The following is a 10,020-nucleotide window of genomic DNA, read 5'->3' as shown; positions in this document are numbered from 1 at the left end:
TCAAGATATCCCTTTCAGGATCAGCTCCCATAAACAAAGATGCTTGTGACAGGTTCATATGGGATCCTAGTGGAGGAAACTTCACTGTTAAAGATGGGTACAAACTTCTCCAGGCAAGCTCTACTCTCGGTAACTGGAATCTTTGTACAGCTGTGTGGAAAACAGAATGCCTTCCAAAGATTAAATTCTTCAACTGGACTCTTCTCAAAGGCAAGATTCTCACGGCTGAGAATCTCAAAAAAAGAGGAATTCATGGCCCCTTAATCTGTTGTCTCTGCTGTGCTGAGGAGGAAAGTAGTAAACACCTCTTTTTAGATTTCCCTTATGCCCAAAACTGTTGGAATCAAATTATCAGTCCGTTGAGAATAAGAGAGACCTTCGACCAGCTCCCTACCCTTCACAAAAACTGGGAGAAATGTTACCCTCACTCTAGAAAAAGCAAGGCCATCATCACCCGCTTGTGGAAATGTATCCCCTCAACGCTCAGCTTGAAAATCTGGCTCACCAGGAATAACTGCATCTTCAACAACCAGAAGCCAAACCCAGCTCGTGCCTTGGCAAAAACAATGGGCCTTGTCTCTAAAATAATAATCACCAATTCTATCTCTCAACCGGATCGATCCAGCTAGCAGAAAGATGAGGAGGATTGGTTCAATAAATTCTGCTTAAGTTATGATAAAAATAAGCAACCTCCCCCCACAGCTGGCAAGAGGGGGAACATCGGGAAACGTAGGGGCACTAAGGAAGACATAAATCAATGGATACATGAGCAAAAGAGAACCACCCTCCAGTTTGATGGAGCATCAAAAAACAACCCGGGGAAAGCAGGGGCAGGGAATTATCAAAGATCAGTATGGAAAAATTCTCGCAACCTACGAATGGGGCCTGGGACAAATGTCAAATAATATGGCAGAGGCATACAGCCTTCTCTTAGGCACAAGCATCATGAAACAAATGCAAGTTCAGAACCCAATCATTATGGGTGACTCGGAAATTGTGATCCCTGCATTGGCCACAGGGGGAGAATTCAAAAAAAAGGCTCTCAGTAACATCAAACTCAGGATCATGAATAATTTAAGCCATATGGGAGACACCATCTTCAAACATGTTCTGAGGAACAACAATACGGAGGCGGACTCTCTTGCCAACAGGGCAGTCAACAGAATTACTGGTCAGGTCCGAGAGAATGATCATATCTATGACAAGTCAATCCCTTAACTCGACCCATCCTTTAGCAACTCCTCTGAACCTCGATCATATCAGTCATCTCATAATCTCGTCTGCCTCTCCTCCCAAAACCGACAAGCTGTCCGTTGACTCCTCCCTTTCTGACACCGTCATCTTCTTCATCATGAATGCTGCAAAGGAAATCCACACAGACAAAATAATCCGGTACGGGACTATGCCCAGACAGAGTTCTCGTGACAATTCCAAGCAGAGGTTAGGCACCAGTCCCTTCATAATCTATATTGACTGCATAAGCGATCCAAGGCAAGACTTCATGATCAGTAAAATCTCTGAGTCACATGCTTCAGATTCTGATGCCCAGACTCTCAACCTTCTATATATCCAACAGGAAACCTCACTCTTCCCTTAGTTCAGAGCTTCAGTCCTTCAAGATCATAAGAGTAAAGGCTTGAGTCCCAGAAGCGCTCTCTTCAGAAAGCGTCAAGTGTTCTTCAGTTCTAGACCGGGCTTTGTGATCAGCACTGGAAGAAGGCTTTCTCCCTCCATCAACAGTGGTAATCGCAGTGTTTTTTGTGCTTTCCTTTGCTTTTTCGCTAACAGTCTCTCTGGTTTTCTGAAACAACTCCCTCTTTCCTCTACGCTCACTTCCTCCCTGGTCTCTTCCACTCCCCTTATCTATCCCCTCCCTTTCATTTTTCTCCTTGTCAAAGGTTGTCTCTCCTCAGCGTTCCTCTTACAGGCCCGCGCTATCTGTCAGATCACTTCTACTTCCCTCTCTCATTATTCCACTCCCCTCTGCTACCCTCTGTATCTTCCTCTGTACCAAGTTCTTCAAGCAATCTCTAAGACCAGAATCGATATGGTGAGTTATTACCAACAGCAACTGCACCCTGTGCAAAGCCCACTATTTCATGATTGCCCATTTTGTAAAACACTTCAATGAACTCAAGGAAGAATTTCAGGCTGACAGTAAATCAAAGAGGAAAAAGTTGGAGAAACAGAGAGCGGAGATTGAAGGCCTTAAAGAAAAATGAAACCACCTAGAAGAAGCAATAACTCACATAAAAGCAATGACTCAAAGCATGCACGGAGAGGCCTCGACAAAGATCAGTGAGAAAAAGGAGCCCTAGCTCGATGATTCAGTAAACCAGCAACTGTAACTCTTTCTATGTCTTGCAAATTTTGCTTTCTTGTAGGCCTGTTTGTACGGCAATATAGCTGTTATCTTTTCCAAATCTCAATCTACAAGTCCTCTGACATGGATCAAGGGTCTGCGTACCCATTTTGGATCCTCTCCTCCTTGCTCTTTCCATCTTATGTAATAGGACTCGCTCCTTGAAGTTTTATAATATATCAGTAAACAACCTTGTTAAAAAAAAAAAAAAATAACAGTAACACAAAAAACTAACTTGAGAAATACCTTGGATTCTTTCTTGATTGAGTTTTCACTCTGCTGGAGAAGCTGCTGCAACAAGAAATCCTTCCTTCAGCTTCTTTGACACCTTCAAAGAGCCTGGACAAGCTCTGATACCATGTTGGGAATTTCTGATAATTCCAGAACAAAATAACTGAACAGAGAATAATGCTTTGTTTTGACACAGAGAAACTAAAAATTGTTTTGGGATGACAAAGTTTTACACACACAAAAAAAAACTTGTATTCATTAAAAGGAAACCAACTGTTAAAAAGAAAACTTCCTCTAACAGAGGGATTACAGCCAGACTACTTCAGAGGCAGTAAAAAAAAAACTTCACTCTGTCTCTCCTTGCAAATTGACACTGCCGTGTGTAAATTTTTTTACTTCTTACATACGCGTTGCTGCGTATTACATTTCCAACAACAACCACACAAAAAAAATGACATTTCATTACGTTTTACTTGTGCCGTAAAAAAAAACTACACCTGTGAATTAAAAACAATAAAAATAAATTCTCTGCGTACATTTACCAACCGAAGTAATTTTATATTAATTACATTTCAACAACCGTAATGAATTAATCATTAATTAATTCACATGGCGATAATTTTTTTTTAATCGTAGATTTTGCTCCACGTCCATCCAACGGTTATCACAATTACCTGGAGGTCCCTTTTTACCGACCTTTACGCACCGAGGAAAGTTGTATTGGCAAAACTGCTCAGGGCACGTGTTGGCTGATCAATGTGCTCGCTGCCTTTCGAGAATTACCACCATCTTGTGAAAAGCAGTGCGGGGGAACTTTGGCGGTTTTGGGAGCTGCAGTTGAAAGTAACATTTCAACAATACACTATCCCCAATTTTCTCCACGATGTCCCCATAGTCACTGAATGAAAAAGAAAATCATTAGGGTGGTGTAATAAATCCAAAGTTATCAATAAATATGCTTCAAGGTTAGTAATAAATGAAGTGTGAATTCACCTTCCATTCATTTTAAACGGCAGGCAAGAAATATGGGACGCATCGTTCAGGGTTGTCTTCCATTTCTGCAAGACTTCCATGGCCACTCTGCGTTTGTGTTGGTGTTTTTTAAATGCGTCTGCATAACGCCCGCTCTCAATGTGACGAAGGTCCGAGGGCTCAACGTCGGAAAAAACGGGAATAATCTTGGTGTTGCACTCATGATATGATCTCAAAATCAAACAGAATTCATCCAAACACCAATTTGATTCAGCGTAACGCCCAGAAAATATGGTAACGTGAATTGAGGTACTCTGGATGGTGCCGATGATTGCAGGGGAGAGAGCATCTCCCGTGTCAATATCCTTTTCATCAAGGAAAACCCATAGGCCGTGATATCTAGTGAGGCGATTGTAGATGAGGCTGGCAAGGGTTTTCTTGACATCAGGACCCCTGTGATTTATGAACACCTGGTATGGTACTGCCACTAGCACCGTCTCTGGCACTTGCTCCATGGATGAAGGGAACACTTAGCGTGCGAGAGAGAAAGATCGATGTGCAACTCGGAAAATGGCGAACAATATTTACTATAATAGATTTTCCGCCGGCGTAAAAGAGAGCATGTCACGTTAGGGAGGTAGCCGTATGTCTGGTAGCCAGTTGTTCATAGGCATCATGTGAGAGTTAGGATATTATCTTTTGCATAATCAAATAGTAAATATGAGCGGAGCAACCAAACTACATTGTAAACGAGAAACTTAAATGAAGGCACACATATGGTTATAAGAAAGTAGTGATTGTTTTGATTATCAATTTAGAGCTGTTTTCAGATATACCAAATTAAATTAATTTATATATATTGGGTTATCTATCTATCTATATATATATATATATATATATATATATATATATATATATATATATATATATATAACCCAATAAAAATGTTAAACATTGTTACATTTATGATAAATATTATTGTAATTGCTTAAATGAAGGCACACATATGGTTATAAGAAAGTAGTAATTGTTTTGATTATCAATTTAGAGCTGTTTTCAGATATACCAAATTAAATTAATTTATATATATATTGGGTTATATATATATATATATATATATATATATATATATATATATCCCAATAAAAATGTTAAACATTGTTACATTTATGATAAATATTATTGTAATTGTTTTAATTTATTACAAATCTCAAAGGATATGATGAAAAAGTTGAAATTTATTAAAGAATTTCTAACTAAATTCAGGTGTAATTTGGAAGAGTTGTGATGAGAAATTATAGGGTTGAAAATAATATCATAGAATATTGAAAGAGTTGTTTTTGGAAGTTTTTTCAGTAAGTTTTTTGGTCTCATTTTTCTAAAATCTAACATAATTTATTGAAATTATAAGCTTGATGGATGAGTATCTCCTGTAAAATCAAAATACCCTGAAAATTTTTCAAGATATTGAATCTATATATAAAATCAAAAAACCAATTTAAATAACACAATTCAAAACAACTTTACATGTTCTAAAAAAATTGTGTAAAATAACTTCTAATAAACGGACTCTTGCGACTCTCTACTAACCTTTTGGTCGTTGCCCGTATCATTCATCTGCCTAAACTTGGTCGGAGATACTCAGCTTCTGAAATGATTGAGTGTTGTGAAATAGGAGTAACAACAGGGCTATTCGTTGAAACTCACAGGCACTTCGATTCATATAGGCATCGGAAGCACTGCCTATTTGGAAAAATTGAAGGTTTGAGAGTGTGCCATTTTTTTAGGGCAAGTTATCTAAGTGGTTTTCTGGCCGAGACCATCGCCATTTGATACAGGGAAATTTCCCTTCTACTCAACTGAGCAGTGGTTGCTATTTCAGATTATATTCGGAAATAATCAGGGTGATTATGCTGGCTTTCTTTGCTTTTATACTCACAAGAATTTTCAAAATGGTTATTTTTCATAAACATAGAGAGAGTCTTTCAACGGGCAGGGAAATTTTGTGTTTATTTCCTCTGAAATTTACAATATGCATGCAATTGCATTTTCCATGCAATATATATATGATGCAATGAAACAATATACAAATAGATTTACTCTAAATTCTGCAAAAATAAAAAAGGACAGTGTTGGACAAACGCTTACTGGTCTCTAACAAACCAAAGTAGCATTCTATGACCATATATTTCCTTGCTAAACAACATAGGTGGAATTATATTGCATATGTTTTGTTGCTAAACACAAAAGTAGCATACTACCATGTATTTTCTTTGTAAAACAACGTGTACAAAAACCAAAATTATGACACATATTTTAGTCCTCTGGAATGCAGATGTAATCTAGTTTTATCACGCAATATATGATGCATTTGATTAAAACAATAAAAAAATTATCAAAATACGTAAATCAGAACAAAACAGTTCACAAAGAGGTTTATTTTAAATTTTCCCAAAATAGCTACTGGGAACCGAACTACGAAGTGGCAAATAGTCTCAAAGAAACCCATGTAGCATTCTATTGCGATTTATTTTCTCGCTGGACTGTTGGGAATTTCTGATAATTCCAGAACAAAAATGAACAGAGAATAATGCTCTGTTTCTTAACATAGAGAAAACTAAAAATGTTTTTGGGATGACAGAGTTTTACACAAAAAAAAAAAAAAAAAAAAAAAAAAAAAAAAAAAAAAAACTTGTATTCATTAACCAAAAAAAACTGTTACAGAAAGATCTTCCTCTAACAGAGGGATTACCACAAGACTGCTTCAGAGGCAGTTCAAAACTTCACTCTGTCTCTCCTGAAAATTAAGACTGTTATGTGTAATTTTTCTTTTACTTCTTACTTTGCACTGCTGTGCGTTACATTGCATCTCTAAAAAAACATAACATTACATTTTACTTGTATCGTAAAAACTGACTCCCGTGAATTAAAAACAATAAAAATAAAAATCTTCACCTACATTCAACAACCGTAATAAATTTTCATTAATTACTTCACATGGTGATATTTTTTTTTTTAACCACCATAACTGTCAATCTGGCCCACATTAATCGGACAGTTGTCGGCAATATCGCACGACCTCTTTTACCGAACTTTACGTGCCGGGGAAAAGTTGTATTGACAAACCACTTAGAGTACATGTCGGCCGATGAGTGTGTTCGCTGCCCCCCGGAGAATTACCACCATTCCGTAAAAGTGGTGCGGGGAATCCCATGACGGTTTTGGCGCTGCAGTTGAAAGTAATATTTCAACACTCCCCTTTAATTTCAACTGTTGGGTTATCAATCATACCCAGACATTTCCTCAAAAACTCAAAACTTTTCTGCCCCAATGGTTTGGTTAGAATATCTGCAACCTACTCCTGAGTTCTACAGTGTTCTAAAACAATTTCTCCATTGTTTACCAATTCCTTGATGTAATGAAACTTTGTGTCAATGTGTTTCGTTCTCTTATGAAACACAAAATTCTTGGATAATGCAATAGCTGAGCTATTGTCACAAAAAATCACAGTTCCTTTTGCTTGCTCTTGGCATAAACTCCTTAACATCCTTCTCATCCAAATTGCTTGACATGCTGCTGCTGTAGCTGCCACATATTCTGCCTCTGCTGTAGACAACGCTACAATAGGCTGTTTTTTAGAAGCCCATGAAATGGCTCCTGAACCCATGTGAAAAACATAACCGGATGTGCTTTTCCGATCATCTACACTTCCAGCCCAATCACTATCAGTGTATCCAATTAAATCTGAACATTTTGAAGCAGTATATAAAATGCCAAACCTTTTAGTACCTTTAACATACCTCAGAATCCTTTTTGTTGCCTGCCAATGTGCTTCTTTTGGCCTCTCCATGAATCTGGAAATCAAACTAACAGCATGCATTATATCCGGCCTAGTTGTAGTCAAATACATGAGGCTACCAACTATGCTCTTGTACAAACTAGGATCAAAATCCTTGTTGTTGTCCTCTTTGCTGAGTTTTAATCCCATCACTGTGGGGGTGATTGCTGCTTTGTTCTCCTGCATATTAAATTTTTCCAACACTTCATTAACATATTTCTCTTATGAGATAAAAATCCCATTTCCATTTTGTTCTACTTCTATTCCTAAGAAGTATCTTAGCAAACCCATGTCAGTCATTTCAAATTCTTCTTTCATGACTGTTTTGAAATTTTCAATAAGGTAATCATCATTACTATGAAAATAACATCATCAACATATAACACAACAATTAGTATTTTACCATCCTTTTCTTTGATGTAGAGGGTGGGTTCTCCCTCACACTTTTCAAATCCATTTTCCAGTAGATAGGAATCTATCCTACTGTACCACGCTCTTGGTGCTTGTTTCAACCCATAAAGAGCTTTCTTCAATCTGCACACTTTGTGCTCTTGGCCTTTCTTTTCATAGCCTAGAGGTTGTTCAATGTAAACCTCTTCCATTAACACTCCATTTAGGAATGCTGACTTCATGTCCATTTGGTAAACTTTCCACTTGTTTTGTGCTGCTATGGACAACATTACTCTCATGGTTTCCATTCTAGCAACTGGTGCAAAAGTTTCCTCATAGTCTCCCCCATGTTGTTGCTTATATCATTTGACAACAAGTCTTGCCTTGTGTCTTTCTATTTTGCCTTCACCATTACTCTTGGTCTTGTAGACCCATTTAACTCCAATGACTTCTTTTCCTTTTGGTAGTTCAACTAAATCCCATGTCTTGTTTCTTTCTATGGCATTGATATCCTCATCCATAGCTTCTATCCATTTCTTATCCTTTATTGCTTCTTCGAAATGAACAGGGCCATCAACATGACAATATAAAGCAAACAAAGAGTTCATACCTTCATTTTTTGCATCTTGTTCATAAATGTCACTTAAATTTCTAAACTTCTTACCTCTTTCATTTGGTGTACAAGTGCTTGAAGAAGCACTTGAATTTCCTCTTTGTGGTGTGCTTGGAGAAACACTTTCATTTCTCCTCAAGGGTGTCTCTTGCTGCCCTTGTGTTGGTGCTGCTGTTTGGGGATGTATTTCAGCCATCTCCTCATCATGTCCATCATGAGACAAAGAGTTTTTAACATTCACTGTTTTCTCTATGCTTCCATCCCAAGCTTCCTCCTCAATGAACTTAACATCTCTACTCACAATAAGCTTCTTGGTGGATGGGTTATACAACCTATAAGCTTTGGATTCCTCGCTGTATCCAATGAAAATACACTTCTCCCATTTTCTGTCCAACTCCTTGCTTAGTTGATCTGGAATGTGTGCATAAGCCACACATCCAAAAACTTTCATGTGGGTGACTCCTTGCTTTGTCCCACTCCATGCTTTTTTCGGCACTCTGTTCATCACTGCTTTTGTAGGGCATCTATTCAAAATGTATGCTACACAGTGTACAGCTTCGGCCCAATAATAATTTGGAAAATTCTTTGCCTTTAACATACTCCTCGCCATATCCATGATTGTCCTATTCTTCCTTTCGGCAACTCCATTTTGCTGCGGAGTGTGCCTCGTGGTAAACTGCTTATGAATTCCATTTTCTCTACAAAAACGTAGAAATTCTTTGGAGATATGCTCACATCCTCTATCAGTTCTTAGAACTTTGATATGCAACCCACTTTGGTTTTCTACAAGTGCTTTGAAATTGCAAAATATTTCAAACACTTCACTTTTTTTCTTCAGGAAATAAACCCAAGTTTTTCTAGTAAAATCATCAATAAATGTTAGCATATAGTGGTTGCTTGCAAGTGATGGAGTTTGCATCGGTCCACATAAATATGAGTGGACAATCTCTAAGGGTGCTTTTGCCCTTATGCTTTTCCCAGAGGGAAAACTTTCTGTGTTGTTTCCCCAAGATACAACCTTCACAAACGCTGTCTGGTTTCTCTATCAATGGTAATCCTCTTACTATTCCTTTTCTATTCAACAAGTTAAGACATCCAAAGTTGAGATGTCCAAATATCAAGTGCCACAACCAATTTTCATCTTTTGGTTCAGTTTGGAAAGCCTCTTGTGTCACAACTGCTATTTCTTCTCCATTTTTTAAATTTGCTTTCATTCTGAGAGGGAACATCCTGTTCCTTGTCATCTTCACTTCAGAAATACATTGTTTGCTAGGTATTTTATCCATGATGGTGCATACATCATACACAAAGAAAACATTGTACCCCTTTTGAATAAGTTGTCCAATACTTATGAGGTTACATTTCATTCTAGGAACATAATAAACATCTTCTATGGTTTTCTTTTCACCTTTCCTTGTTAAGACATTTACTTTTCCTTTTCCCATAACGGAAACTTTCCTATCAGTCCCTAGTATGACTTGTGACTTCACACTCTGATCTAACATAGAAAACAGGGCTATGTTTCATGTCATATGGTTACTGCAACCAGAGTCTAGGAACCATACATCTTCACTCTTTTCTTCAGTCAAATTATAGGCTAAAAACAAATTATCT

General features: G+C 37.6%; 2 protein-coding genes across 2 annotated transcripts; one reads left to right on the top strand and one right to left on the bottom strand.

The window, feature by feature from the left end:
• Positions 1–765: 765 nt before the first annotated feature.
• Positions 766–1,218, top strand: LOC149243734 (uncharacterized). The gene has a single exon (XM_089371291.1). It carries the CDS (start codon positions 766–768, stop codon positions 1,216–1,218), a length of 453 nt encoding a protein of 150 aa, XP_089227417.1.
• Positions 1,219–3,582: 2,364 nt separating this feature from the next.
• On the bottom strand, positions 3,583–4,080 carry LOC149243733 (toll/interleukin-1 receptor-like protein). The gene has a single exon (XM_089371290.1). The coding sequence runs from the start codon at positions 4,078–4,080 to the stop codon at positions 3,583–3,585; it is 498 nt and encodes a 165-aa protein (XP_089227416.1).
• Positions 4,081–10,020: the final 5,940 nt, after the last annotated feature.

This window comes from Pinus tabuliformis, chromosome 8, assembly GCF_031772625.1.
Source record: "Pinus tabuliformis cultivar Carrire ecotype Pingquan chromosome 8, CPIR1, whole genome shotgun sequence".
In the NCBI taxonomy this organism is placed as follows: Eukaryota; Viridiplantae; Streptophyta; class Pinopsida; order Pinales; family Pinaceae; genus Pinus; species Pinus tabuliformis.
Note: the sequence above shows the minus strand (reverse complement) of the source record. Positions and strands in the feature narration are given on the sequence as shown.